Consider the following 15047-nt stretch of genomic DNA (forward strand, 5'->3'; position numbering starts at 1 on the left):
AGGCTGTAATGAGAAGTTCGAGGAAGACAGATTGAGTCAGCATGGAAAATAGAAGGGAAAGAGCACAGAGTTTTCTTTAAAGAGAAACAATAGGAAATGGGTATGGAAAAAACCTCAGAGGGACATCCAGTTCACACCCTCCCAAAGGCAGAGTAAGTTATACTAGAAAGCGTAACTCATAAGTTCTCTAGTGGCTCAGCTAAACCAGTTGAACTCCTGTACTGTTTTACCCTCAGTTTGGTGCTTTGACTAATGATAAACACTCTCTGAAACATTTCTCAGCTGCTGATGGAAGGCAGAATTGTAAAACACACATACACTGCAACCAGGCAATTGGTAGAGCCAACAGTGGGACAGTGCTGGAATTGTTGATGGAGCACATTACAGTTTTTGCTGCCCTCATATAACTTGCACTGGTGAAGCAGCAAGAGGCTTTACTGCCTTACACTATACCCTGCTGGAACAAATGTGTCCCATTTACAAACAGTTTAGGAGCTACACACTAGTTTATAGCTGGGTGTGCATAGAGGGAGAGGCTGCTTGCAGTTAAATATTCTCACTTAACAGCTCCTCTCTGTTGCAGTTTGCTCAGACAGCACACTTCTTAATTTATAAGTGTGTTTGCTGTGATGCTGCACCTAAAGGAGAAAACTCTGGAATAGGCCCAAATGGGTCCAGTTCTCTTTTCTTACAGTTCCCTGATTACATGGGAGAAAGCACATCCTGCTATTCGTCTGTGTGTGGACAGAAGAGAGGATTATCCTGAATGACCACAGCTGCTCCTTATTTAGACATCATTTATGATGGACTTGGACTCTGAGCCAAAGTCCACATACCTGAGCCCAAGCCACAAACTCACTCTATGGAGTAATTTTCAGAGCCAAATAGTAACAATAATGATTTTCAGAGGTAAAATCATTCAGAGACTCCAAAACAGCAGCAAAGTTTTGGCTGTAAGTGATCTAAAATTCATAAAGGGTATAGACCCTTGCTCATAGTTCCAGCAGCAGGTCTATGACTATGCTAATCTTCCAACTTTCACCCTCTCACTGACCAAACCGCACTCTACTCTCAGCTAGTTCTACTTAAGACCTCTGTGGCAATCTTGTCTGAGCCACTGTATCTCCAGAAGAAATTCCTGAATTCTTGAGTTCTCCCATTTATGCTGTGCATTATGTTCTTCTCTGACAGGAGATTAAAAGCGGGAAGAGGTACTTTCTGCTTTCAGACCTTACCTTCTGTGAAGGGTGGGACAGGCTTTATCCAGTCCCACACATTTGCCCTCCTGGATGTACTGCAGCAAACAAAAATGCAGGACAGACTTACATCATTTTCTAAGAAATTGAACATGCTTCTTTCAGCCAGTTCCTTTGACTCTTCAAATTTTTCTACTGCTTGTCTGACTTCTTCATCCGGGATCTTTCCAAAACGCTTCTTTTTATAATCGTAATCCAAACGGCGTCCTTCCAGTTTCTTCAGGTGATGCTAAATTAGACAGAACATTTATGAGAAGGACCAAATGGGACATGCCCAAACAAACACAAGAAATTTCAGTTAAGGCTGCAAATATATGCAGACTCAGAGAAATACAAGGCTCAGAGATTATTACAGCCCATCCCTTTGATCCAAGGCAGCATCAGGTAAGTCAAGGGTTGAATGAAATTTTAATAAACAGCCATTTGTTACCACGTGGGGTATTGGCTATTTTGATTTGCTAATCTTAGACAACCATCTCATGGAGTTCACTAAATATGCAACACCTCAGATTCTCTGAATGAGAAGCAGGATCCACCTAAAAATGTGTGTGTCACCCTAATCTACATGTAATTCAATTTTATGTCTTGAATTGCTTGCAATACGACTGCTAAAGCTTAAAGGGTTATTTTCCCATCATAAGCAGTGCTTCAATAAATCTTGTATTCTTGCTCTCTTTGTTAGGTATCAACTTGACACTTCCATCTACCTACACAAGCTTTTCTGTTGCCAAAAATCACGGGAATGACAGACTTGGAGAATGGACTCAAAGTGACAGTACAAAATGCTCATTAAAACTAACGTCAAACAACTTCTTTTCATCAGTTCAGAAAAACCACAACTGAAAACAGTTATGTATCATGGGAGACAGTTAGAGACATCAAGACATTATTACTATCTTTTTGCTATGCTTTCCACATCCATTTATGTGTAAACAAATAAAATAACTTTCATTTCTGCATTTCATCATTTTAACTTGCTTATTACTCAACTCCATTGGAATCAACAGACTCAAACAAAGACTGCCTGGCTTTCTTTGAATTGTCACATTGTAAACAAAAACACTGAAAACCTTAGCTCTAAAGGTTAAAAATGTGTTCCTTAGTGTCCTATATTTTTCCTATAGTGGCATATGGCACTTCAACATTTTATGACACTTTTCAGAACATTCTGTGATTGCCCTGAATAGCCTTTTCTAACAGTTATATTCATTCTCTATTATAAACAGCTTTAGGCTGACAGAGATGGTAAGATAGGATAATCACCAGCAGTAAATCACAGCCCACTCACATGTTCATAAGATTTAATAAAAATGTTGGTTAAAATAAAATAGCAGAAAAACAAAGAATATCATTCTTTTCACTATCCTTGTACTGATTCTACAAGCAATATAACAAATGGAGTAGGTTAGACAAGTGAGAAATAGCCAGGCATTGATTTTAAGTGGATTTCATCACTGTTTTGCCAGAGAGAGAAACTTATATGCAGTGAAATTTATTTGCCTTATTGCTTTCAAGAAAAATCTCAGGAAAGTAGAGTTTGATTGACTCTCATTATTCATAAGTGAAGATTTGCCCTGGAAAACTTACCCCAATCTCTTTTAAATCTTTGTCCTGCAATAACTGTAGAGGATCAATAAAATTTTGTTTGACATTGATATCAAGCGAGTCCTTCACTTCTGCCATTTGCTTCATGCTCTCACCAGCATCCAGTAGTGCAAGGCCTATGGTAAAGAATAAGCTACTTGTAACTCCAGATATGCAAAAGCAGAAAATCTGTCTAATGAAATACCCATTTCAAATAGGTATCTTTGTATCTGCCAGAGGCCCTTGAAGAGTAAAAAAAAAATACTTCAAGCTATGCTTGTTCCGTACAGAAAACTAGATCTGGAAAGTTTTTGTTCTGAATAACCTTTTTTTTCCATGAAGGGCATCAGAGGAAAAAAAATTACTGTTTTCCCTACTGTATTTGCCCAGGTCATTATTTAAAAAAAAAAAATTACCTAAAGTCACTGTTTATTTTTTTCTACAAGAAATGTTTCCCTTAGTTTATTTCTCAAATATAGCATAACCATTTTTATTTAAAGGTTAAAAGAAATACACTGCATCTAAGAATCACCCTAAATTACTTAGGTTTGGCAACTTAGAAAATAAAATGGTTATGGTAATAACAGGGATGATCAGACAGCACCAGTTATCAATGTTAGCAAACCCACCTGCAATAGAGGTGGACAAATGTGCAGAAGCATCATGTTTCTTAACTGTATCAATCATCCCCTGATCCCTGTACTTAAATTTTCCCTCTTACCTGCAGTAGCTATTTACACAGGTTATGTCAGTGAGTAATATTTTGCAAAGAACTTTATGCAGAAATATTCACAGAGGAGATTCACAAACTCACCAAACATAGACTCATCGCCCAGCTCTCTGCCATACCGTATCATGCAGTCTCCCAGGAGTCCCTCTGTCTGGGGATAGCCTGTGGTTTTAACTTGGCCTCTGATCTTTGACATAGTGTTCAGCATTCCCAGCTTGGCTCTGTATGCTAAGGAGGACATTAAAAAAAAAAAAAAGTGATAAAACCACTTTTAAAACTAATCATTTAACAAGCGAAGTCGCAAAGCAAGTCACTAAGCTGGTGTGCAGGTTGGTAAGGATTTTGTTGTCAGTACTTGGTAGTCGAAAGTTGGAATAAGATTCCATTCAACAATGTGGGTCATATGAAAATGGTTTTTACTCCCAGCTGAAAGAGCATCATTACTTCAGGCAAATACACAGTGGGAGTGGTTGTTGTCATCTGTGGATATGCACCAACACTCACATTCCTTTGAATAGTCCTGCCTGTGAGCTCCTTGATTAGAAATACTGCAGAAAGCCAACACAGAGTAGATACAAGCACAGCCAAAGCCAATCTCCTGCTCTCTCTCCCTCACTTCCTTAGAAGAACTTCGCAGAACTCCAGAGAGAAGCCTCACCATGATGACCTATTTAGCTTTTATTTGCCTAGAATTAATTTCCAAGTAATAAAACAATGTTCATCAAAATCCAGGACCTACTGTTCCTGTCCTACCTGGATTTGGCTGAAGATACTCGGTGGATTTGGACAGAAGCTCTGTTACAGCTTTATTAGTAACATCAATTTTCTGAAACAGAAAAGTAACAGTTAGCAAAAAGCAAATTGCATACTAGAAAGTTGATCATTCTATTGGACATAATATACTATTCTAGCTGATTATGAAATGTTATTTAAAATAAAATAAATATTGTAGCTTAACATAAATATCCATTTCACAGTTATGATAGAATTTTGCAAAAAAACCCCAATGATTGGCAGGTAGTACTGAGAACAAGAGAAAGTTTACATCAAAATGTGGGTTTGCCTTTCCAGCCCATCAGTCTTGACTGCTTACACATTTTAGACTTCAATTTTCCTGTCAGCTCAATAGTTGCTTCTAAGACTGCTTTTCTCCACATGTGACAAAGAGTGAATATATCCCTCACAGTCTTGGGGCTGGGGTCATTTAAAGCAGTACTTGGCACTGTCTTCCCATTTAATAGTTTATGAAATGCAAACAAACAAACAAAACAATCACATTTCTGGTTTGTTCCCCTTTTCCTCCCCTCAGGCCTGCATATTATTTTTACCCTTACAATGTAGGGAAAGGAAGTAATTATTCCATAGCCAAAGAAACTGGAACTTAGAAGCCTGTTTGGATGACAAATTCAAGACCTCTTTTCTCAATCTCCCAACAATAAAAGCTGTGACCTAGGTCTACTGTGAACATGAAAAAACACACAGAAAGGCAATGGCAACTAAAAAGAAAAAAAAGGCACATAAAAGCTGTAAAAGCAGAAACTGGCAGTAACATTGTTTAATTTGCAAAATAACTAAAAAGTGGATGGCAAACATCTCAATTTCCATAGTTCATATAAATTTCTGAAAAAGGATTTATACTAAGAAACATAATTTTATATGAAGAGAAAAATCTCACGTAAGTAGTTAGATTTTTATAATGAATAGTATCAGATGGGAAGACTTTGTGACAGATACAAAGACTCACTAACACTGAAGATTTCTCTAATTTCCCAGACAGAAGAAAAAGGTGCCTCCTGATACTCTGCACCATTCATGGAGGAGCTTCTCTTCACTGCTGACAGGTGTCAGTGGAACCTGTTCCTCTGCTCAAACAACTTTTGAGGATGTCTCTTCTCCCTTGGCTGAGCTGACAAGACTCAAAGATAAATTTTCATTTATCCTTATGTATTTCTGTTTGGAAGCACATTGTGGAGTTTCCCCCCTACCTAAATCTACAATACCATTCCATCACTTGAAACATAACATTGAAAACCATAATGTAACTTTCCTTACCCTTTCCATCTCTTGAAATTCCTCATCTAACTTTGTTCCTTCTGCTCCACTTATTTTTTCACTGAATAACTGTAAAAAGATAAATTTGAGAAAAAAAGGTATTAATTACAGAATAAATACCACTGAGAGTCACAGGAATTGACTCCAGATCAGAAAATAAGCAGCAACCATTTGAGACAACTGTGCAAGACAAAAGTAAACAGTCTTGGAAGTGAAGAAGTCACTTCAAGAGAGACAAAGGTACCTGATATGAATTTAGAACAGGTAAACAGAAAATTATTTCTCATGATAAAACAGTTTGTACTCTGGAGGCATAACCTACACTGCAGACTTTGGCACAGGGACCAGAGTCTGACTGCAGGTAAATCCAGAGTAACCCTTTCAAGTGTGTCCCTCCAGCTGTGTACTTCCAAGTACCTTCTGGTCTTATATGCCAGTAGGTTCAGAAATACAACTCCTATTCCTGCTAGTGGGAGTTGTGTGGAATTCTGTGGAAAGAACAGACTCATGAAAAATGCTGCACTGTGACTCACCTGTGTGACTCAGCATCTCTATGAATGCCTTGCGTTCATCAAAAACTCAAAGCATCAGTTTTACACGGATTTCAGTAAATCTGAAATGGCTGAAAAGTTATCCCAACTTTTGTGTGAAAACTCCAGGCCGTCTGACCTGAGTTTGGTCCTCACTGAGTAAATCATGGCTGGGAATAAACCCTCAGGCAGAACTCAGCCATCTGCTTCTTGCAGTGCGTGGTACCTGTGCTGCAACAGCAAGAAAAGAGCCTGATCCTCACTCGGTGTGAAACAACATTTGAAAGGATCACTCCACTAAGCACTGGTTTAACACATACTCAACAAACATTAAACATAAATTCCTAGGATAATTCCTGCAAAAATACTAAACACTTCTCTGCTTTAACTGGCTTTCATCACTGAATCTTTAACAGCACAATGTGAAATCCAGGCCTAACTCACTGACTGCTGATGTTCCCCAAACCTGCCCCCAATGAAGTGTTTTGTTTGTCCTCAGGATCTTCTAAAAGGGAATTCATCTCACTGAATTAGAAGCGCCCTGGAGACTTGCATAATCTGAAAATGGGTCAGGGCTCTGTAGTGCAATGGCTCCCTGTTCTCAGCCACTGCCTGCACTGCATAGGTGTGCAGGGAGTGCACTGCCCTGCCAAAATCCAGCAAGGAGCTGAGGAAGCAGAGCTGGGAGTTCAGAGGCAGCTGACCTTGCATCAATATCACTGCTACCACACAGTCAGAACAGTCCTGCTTAAGGGAAAATGTGAGTTCAAAGAGAGACATACAGCTAATTATTTCTATTGGCTTTACAGCAGCACTCACAATCTTTATTCTTAATATGCCAAACAGCACACACACTTGTCAGGATTATTTCTCTTCCAGAGCACTGACAGAAAAAGCACAAAAGCAGATAAAACAGCCAGAGAAGCCCAACAACCAGTGAGTTCCTGAGGGTCATCATCTTTCTGCTGTAAGACATCACAGCAGAGAAGTAACCTGAGGCCAGGCATTGAGGGGGGCACTGCCCTGCTCTCTGCAGGCACGTCTGAGGAGCCCTTGAGCAGATGGAGAAAGAGCCATGACAAGGCTGCACAAAAAGCAGCCTATCATGAATTGTGCAGCTCCTCTACACTGGCAGTTTGTCTCCTTTCTGTGTACTGTTAATTCCTAAAATAATCAATGCCATTTTCCATAGCCTCACTCACACATGTTTTCTTTCTCCAGCAGGCAATGCAAATATTTGTGGTTTCCCGAAACCTCTCATGGTGATCCCTTTCCAAAGGCTGAGTGCAGGGAGGGAATTACCATTCTCAGGCTGAAGATGCAAAACCCACATTCAGTAGCAACCCATAGCTGTCTCATTACAAATAATCCATTTATGTACTGATGAAGAATAGATTTAATAAAGTAATGTGATGGCTCGACTGTGAAAGCATAATCAATAATAAATTACTGCCCCAAATGACTAAAACAATGAACTGTTCCACACTGGGAGAGAGAGAACAGATCTGAATGTTACAACAAGCAACGCAAGTAGACGAGTTGAAAACTCACACACTAACAGTAATGCCAGAGAGAAAAAAAAAAAAACTGGCTTATTGCTGACAAAAGATGGTCTGAAAAATGCAATTTCTAATCAGATACACTGGCAGTTGGTGTGTTTTCAGTGAATGTATCAGGGCGCACACTATTTACTGACTGGCATCCCTTAGCTCTCACTGGGTTACTGATGGCCATACATGGTCACACACATCTCCCTTGAAGAACAGTCTGAAGCTCAGGCACACTGTGGTGGTGCTGTTTTTCCAGGACTGCAGCTGCTGATCCAGGTGTGAGCCTGCACTCCCAGTGCCAACACATGCCCCTTGGCACAGGGCAGCGCCCTGCCCGCCCCCTGTGCCTCTGCCCAAAGGCTGCCACCCAGCTTTAGTTTTGGTTTCTCTTCTGAAACGTCGCAAAACTCTTCCCTATGTTTTGAAAGTATAAAATTCAATGTCACTCACTGAGGGAGAAACTATTTGCAGAAACACTGAGTCACTTCTTGCAAGGGAATCACTGTGAGGAAGGCATCTAAGCTAGATCCAGAATGTAGATTCCGCATCTACAATCTTCAGTGATTAATGAAGTAATTCAATTTACAACTTGGATGGTGGGATAGAGTACACTCCTTGACAGTCTGGAAGACACCACCTTGGGGTGAGTAATTGATACACTGGATGGTTTGTCTGTTCCTCATAAGGGCCTTGACAGGCTGGAAAAATGGGCTGATAGGAACATCATGAAGCTCAAACACGAATGTAAAGTCCTGCACCTGCACAGATTATCCCCATGCAGAGTGCAGGCTGGAGGCCAACTGGCTATGAAACAGCTCTGCAGAGTAACACCTTGGAAAACAAGGTGAACCTAAGTCAGAATTGTGCCCTTGAGGTGCAGTAAGCCAACCCCATACTGGCCCTTATTGGCAACGTCACAGACAGCAGGTTCAGAGAAGGGGTCATTCCCCTCTATTTAGCACTTGTGAGACCAGATCTGTTGCAAGTGTCCAGTTTGGGCTCCCCAGGACCAGAGACTGACATTCTGGGTGAGTCTGGTGCAGGATCACTGATATGCTCAGGGGAATGGAGCACAGGGCATACAAACAGAGCTGAGTTTGTTCAGCCTCTGGAACAGGTGAAGTGGGTTTGTCTGCCTAGTGGGAATGTATGAAAAGATGAAGCCTGAATATTCTGGAAGAACAAAAAGCAGTAGTCATTAAGTTGGAAAACAAGAAATTCGGACCTGTTAAAAAGGAAAAAAGAAGAAAAAAAATCACCAAGAAGGTGGGCAATCACTGGAACAAGTTGTCCAGAGAAGCTATGGAGCTCCAGTACTTGAAAACATTCCAAGCCTTGGTTGGACAAAGGCCTGAACAACCTGCTCTAACAGGACCTGCTTCAAGTGGGACCTGGAGCAGATATTCTCTGAAGGTCCTTGACTCCCATTCTAAATTTGTATTTACAGTAACTTGTGAACGCAACTCCACGGAGCCAGACACAGGATCTGCAGACACAGTTTCATTCCGGCTCTGAAGACAACCTAACACACACCTACATTTGGGAGCAAAAAGATGGACCACACGAAAAAGGTTTATTCACACACTTTCCCTGTTCTATGCAAACATCAATGATACCGCAATTTCTAGCCCAAGGACACATCTTCAACGATATTTACTCTGAGCAATAATGTCCTTTGAAAAGGCAGACTACCTTGGTGCCGAGAGAGATACCATAAAATGATTCCTTACAGCCCATATACTGTCTGAGCTCCCAACAGTAAAACAGGTATAAAGTTCTAATGGCTATAATTAAATTTTACACCACTACAGTTTATTTCATATTGGTTTAATCAGGATCAGCTGTACTAGTCTTGTATTTAGAAACAAAAAGCTTTTGTTCTGATCATACTGAATTTAGGAGTTGTAAAACTAGCATCACCCCTCTCACAATTAAAACTCACAGAATACTCAATTAATTATTGAAAATGGATGCACAAAGGAGACAGCTGCTGGGTTTTAGTTCCCTGACTAGCTGCTGAGCATCATTCACATGCATTATATCAAGCTGCAAAATGCTTTGAACATAAATAGAGATGCCCAACTGTGGGGCTGTGTAATTACATGGCAATATCTATCAGGTTTTACGAGTCAGCTAATCGAGGACAAAATGGTCACCATCACACACGGCATGTACTCCAGTGGAGCTTGGAGGAAGATGGAGATGAAGGAGGAATCCTTCATCTCCAAATTCAGAAGCTGGGTGCCATGGATTCAGCACCTTTTCACTAGACAAGGCCAGAGCTAGCATTTGGGACTCTGAAAATACCCAGTTCCCACAATGGAGGCCACCATTACTTTACTATTCCTCTGCCAGGTCAGCAGCTAAAGCCCTTCATTAGTTATATTTCTGCTGGACCTGATTAGGTTTCCCCTGGATCAAAATCTACACCAAGAGAATAGCTGTGAAATGGAAAGATTTCCTCCTCTCGGGTGTCTGTACAACTCCCTCCATCCCACTTGATGTACTAGAGATAGTGGGGAGAAAAAAAAAAAAACAAATCCTAAATTATGAACATGAAAACACTTCCAAATCAGCCTCTTATTTGTAGTTACACATGATAGCAAACTACCTTCTATTGCAGAACTTGCATGCTCTATATAAGACCTTTTTGCCCGAAGAAGGGTTGCAGTTTGTACACAAATACTCCTTGCTTGTTACTTCTTCCTAGGTCCTACCCTTCTTTTTAATATTGAAAAATAAAATAGGGCATTGTATTATAAGCAATCTGAAAGTCCCTGGTGGGCTTATGTGGAATTTTATAGGAAGAAAATTCTAGAATAAAACAAATAGGTTTTGAAAGAAAACCCTCCAGATATTGTGATTTCTATTTTAATTCTTCATATCCAGCTGCAGTTTTGTTTTGCAGTTTTGTTACACAGTCTTAAAAGACTAAATACTTATCTGTAAAGGAATTTATATTCAAAAAAATTCTCTGAGAAAACATCTTTTCTATAAACCTAATATTGAGATTTTGTTCTCATGCTAGTTCTTTGTTATTCTAATTTGTTTCAGACAATATAATTTTCTTTTGATGTGTTCTGTTGTAATTAAGCATGAACACAGCACACAAACTATCTATAGTTTAAAGTAAAAATCTATGGCTCACTGAAACTCTAAATTAAAAAAGCCTGAAGCTTTCACGTAATTTTTTGGTATTTTTATTTAATGTATGTTAAGATTTATCCTTCTTATTGCACAGGAATTGTACATTTTCTGTTCTTGTATGGATTATAGAAAAAAATCTTCAGAAAAATGCTGTTTTACTAGTGTTTTGTACATCATATACACTGAATTACAGTACTTTTTCATATTTCAGTATGGAAGGTTACTGAACATGAAAAACTGCCAAAAATATCCCAGATCAACAGAGAGCTGATAAAACTCTCAAAACAATTACCCTATTTTTTTTTATATATATCCACTGGGTATTTTATAATACAAGTCAATAGGATTCCTGCCAGCCAATACTTTCACACATGCTCTGACCTTCTGTTTCACTTGTTTTGCCTCTCTTTAGCAACAGCCATTAACTGGGATTGAACCATCACAATTTTTTGCTGTTATTCAGCTACTGTTGAAAGAAGTGACTGGCCACCAAAACCCTCTTGCTCGTTCCTGGCCAGGAAATCATCCCATAATAGTTAATGACTGAATGAAAGGTATCATATTCTATTAAAGGCTTAAGACCTTTTAACGACTCTTCACGAAGTTACAGCATTAATTTTGTCCTGAAGGAGTATTTGCTGAAATTATCTGCTGAAACTTTAATGGGATGGAAAATTTCTGTATTTGTCATAAATATGCACACTGTCAAACCCATGAGGCAAAGCCTAGATTTTAGGAAAAATCTTTTAACAAAAAAGAGAAAGCTATGAAAATAATTTAAATTTATTTCCCTCTCTCAGAAAAGGAAGTAAGCAATCAACTGGGAAAACTAATAGATTCATCCCAAAGTTAACACATGGAAAGCCAGGAAATAATGTAACTGTTTGGCTTCTTTTCCCACAGAAACATAACTGGGCCAAACTGCACAAATGCATTAAATACATCTTAAATACAGTATTTAGTACAAATACTACATTCCAGTATGGTTAAAACATAATAGTTAATGCTTCTCTTAATAAATTATTAAAACTCCCAGTGATTTCCCTGCAGCCATGTAATTGTTTGGTTTTGTCTTAAATCATTACACACAAGGGATTTAATGCAATGTGACAACACTAACAGCTTTCTGAAAAATCTTATTTAAGCCTGTCATAAACAAAGGGAAGAATAAGGTGGTTGGCAAGAATCTCCTTGCAGTGTTCACCCTCCTGACGGGAGGGACAGACTTTCTTCTTTGTCCTTTTCCAGAATGCTCTATGAGATTGGAGACCAAAATGTCAGCCTCTGTTCTAGATCAGAAGCAGTTTAACTTCAAATACCTGTCACTCCCTGTTTTGTGCTTCTCAGTTCTACTACAGTGCTATGTATATCAGTAGTTTTTCTCCTTTCCTGATTTATATATTTCATATAAAAGCTAATTCCCACACCCAAAAAGGTTACTACTAGTTCAGGTAGTGCAGGCCACCAAATCTTGAACCTACAACACAGCTCACTCAGTGTCTTGCATCTTAGTGCACCTTTAAAGGTGTACACACTGGCAGAGCCAGCTGCACAAAGTTTGCCACTATGATAGAAAAATATTCTTCAAAAAAAGAATAAAATGTTCTGCTTTATTGGCCAGGTGAATGGGCAGCTAACAGGCACCCCTGTCACTGAGTTCTAGAGATCTAATAAAGGTCCGAATGCTCAGAAGAAAATTTAAGTGGTCCACACTGAGAAACTAAACTAGGATGCACATTTTCAAATGCAGATCTAAACAAAAAACTAAAGAAACACAGCACTTGGCCCCCGGAACAGCTGCAGAGGGTGGTGAAACCAGCCCCGTGTGAGAATGGCCACCTCTTCAGGTCTCTCCTCCTGCACCAAGAATGTCCCAAGACAGAGGTCAGAGCTGTGCAGAGACAAGGATGTCAGAGCCATTAAAACTGCAAAATCATCTGCAAATTCAAATGGGTAATATATACCCAAGAAGAGATTTTTCTCAGGCTCCTTTAAAAACCCCTACAACAATAAGGAAAAAAAGCCAAACTATAAAAGTGTACCAGTACTTGGACCTGTTCTTTTCATTATACTGACACAGCTCACACTATCCTAATGCTTTGGTGAAAATCCAAGCCCCTTATTTTAGAGGTTAAGCATTAAACGATGTCAGGAACTCTTTAGTTACCTCAGTATGCTGTGTTTTCAAAGAAAACAAAAATTCTCTTGCTCTGATATACTTCAAAGAAAAAAAGATTTAATCTCCCTCCCCCCCCATAAATAAAGGGTCCACCACAAAGTGCAGATGTTTCAGTCATGCAAATACAGAACACTCTGGCTCATCTCCAGCGAAACATTTAAGGTCATCTCAGCAGGTGCTAAAGTGCTTTGCTGGATCAAGCCTGGAGTGCTCAGCACCTCATGGTGTCAAGCTCAGGGGGGTCAACACCTTCACAGAGCACTTTGTAACTTTTTCTTCTACTGAACTTCCAGCCAGCAGTGGCACGGATTTTCCCAAAGCACTTGGGAAAACGGTACAAAAGATTTCTGACAGCAGCAGAGGGAACTGTTTTTTGGGTTTTTTTGAAAAAAATTAATCAAGCAGCTGAATTGGGTCCTACTGCTATTTATTCAAAATTATGGTGTGCAAGAAGCTGCGTCCTAAAAATCAAATACTTGTTATTGTTTCCATGGCTACATGAGTGGTATAAAATACCTCTGAATTTAACAACGCTTGTACATGAGTATTTAAGAAAGTAGAGTTTGGTTTTTTTGCCAACAATTTAGGCATCATCATAAAATTTAATATAATATTTTAGAATTTTTGGGAGGTATAAATACATTAAAATGATAATCATATTGAGAATAAAAAAATTCAAGCAGCAGTCTGGCAGTACCCATGGCAGAGCACACTTCCACAAAAATGCAGGGAGATGAAGTGTTGGAAAAATTGCATGTTTCTCCCATAATTCATTACCCATCACAAGCAGTTGAACCAGAAATCCAGAAAACTACATCCATGGCCATAGTAATTTACATCCTAATGTTTCACTGAAGATGTTTATTCTCATATGTTTAAAGTAGAAACATAAATTAAGAGCTGTAGGATATGCCCATACTTCAAAGACAGCTCCTGACTATTCTCACACTATCAACTTCCTTAGGGATTTCTGATGGATCTGAGAGCAAATCCTGTCCCAGCAGCCAACAAAATCAAAATACCAAAAAGACTTTAATTTTTGTAAAATACAAAAAAAATTACATAGATGTAGAAATGTGTTACATTTAAGGACACACCAAGATAAATATTACATATTTCTTAAATGTTTTTTAATTCAAAAAATTTCACATAACTTATGAAATATAAACACTGAGCCCCATCTCATTTTCAGAGCCCAGTTTTTGGAAGGAAATTCCTTTTAAATAACAAAAAAAATCCCCAGGCCATCTAAAGGACACCAAGAATCTCAAGGGCCTGTTTCTCAAGAAGCAAAACATACTTTTTCTACCAAGAGATCTCTGAATCATACAAAAAAAGTTAAAGAAATGCATGAATGTTCTGCCAGAGTGTTTATATTCATGAAGAACATTCCTATCTCACTAATATTTATGAACCCTTTATTTCATTACTTGTAACTTCTCAGGCAAACAGGAGCAACAAGATCACAGTAGATTATTTTTAGGGAGACAGATGAACTGAGTTATAAAAGGATACACCAGCTAAAGAGGAATAGAAGAGGAAGATGTTTGCAATGTGGCTTGTCTGGGAAGTGGATGTGAGGGTGTCCCCAAACACATCCTTCCCACACGGAGATGTTCTGGGAGCTGCCAGTGTAACATGAACACAGCATCGAGCACGTCACTGTTAATGGGTCATGTGCAGATCTATGTAAGGCATTATTATCCAACCTACTTTCTGACATGGAGCAAACACTCCACAGCTGAGCATGACCCAAAGTGTAGAGAAGTCCAGCCAGGCAATCAGCTGAGACAGCTACAGTCAACCCCAGAGCTGCCAGTATCAGCAGGAAGGGACCCAGTCCATCAAAACTCCCCATATGCTCATCCAGAGAAAAATGCCCATTCACAGCATGGACCGTAAGCTCTGCAGCCACCACACTGAATCAATGAACAGCCACAGCTGCTGAGCTGCCACAGCACAGTTCTGGCAAGGGTTCAGGAGTGGCAGCTTAGTTTTATTTAGAAAGGAAGCTCAAAT

At 39.3% G+C, this 15047-nt stretch overlaps 1 protein-coding gene across 2 annotated transcripts in view; it reads right to left on the reverse strand.

Moving 5' to 3' along the window:
- SH3GL3 (SH3 domain containing GRB2 like 3, endophilin A3) overlaps positions 1-15047 on the reverse strand; it is a 61612-nt gene that overhangs the window by 9567 nt on the left and 36998 nt on the right. For both annotated transcript variants that reach the window (XM_027644376.1, XM_027644374.1), the window contains 5 exons: positions 5623-5691; positions 4324-4396; positions 3655-3798; positions 2844-2977; positions 1327-1485 (listed from right to left, as the gene is read on the reverse strand). In XM_027644376.1, the coding sequence (XP_027500177.1) occupies positions 1327-1485; positions 2844-2977; positions 3655-3798; positions 4324-4396; positions 5623-5631 (519 nt within the window). In that variant the 5' untranslated portion in view covers positions 5632-5691. The remainder of the gene's footprint in view (positions 1-1326; positions 1486-2843; positions 2978-3654; positions 3799-4323; positions 4397-5622; positions 5692-15047) is intronic.

Source organism: Corapipo altera, unplaced genomic scaffold (assembly GCF_003945725.1).
Source record: "Corapipo altera isolate COAL_440 unplaced genomic scaffold, ASM394572v1 50, whole genome shotgun sequence".
Classification (NCBI taxonomy): Eukaryota; Metazoa; Chordata; class Aves; order Passeriformes; family Pipridae; genus Corapipo; species Corapipo altera.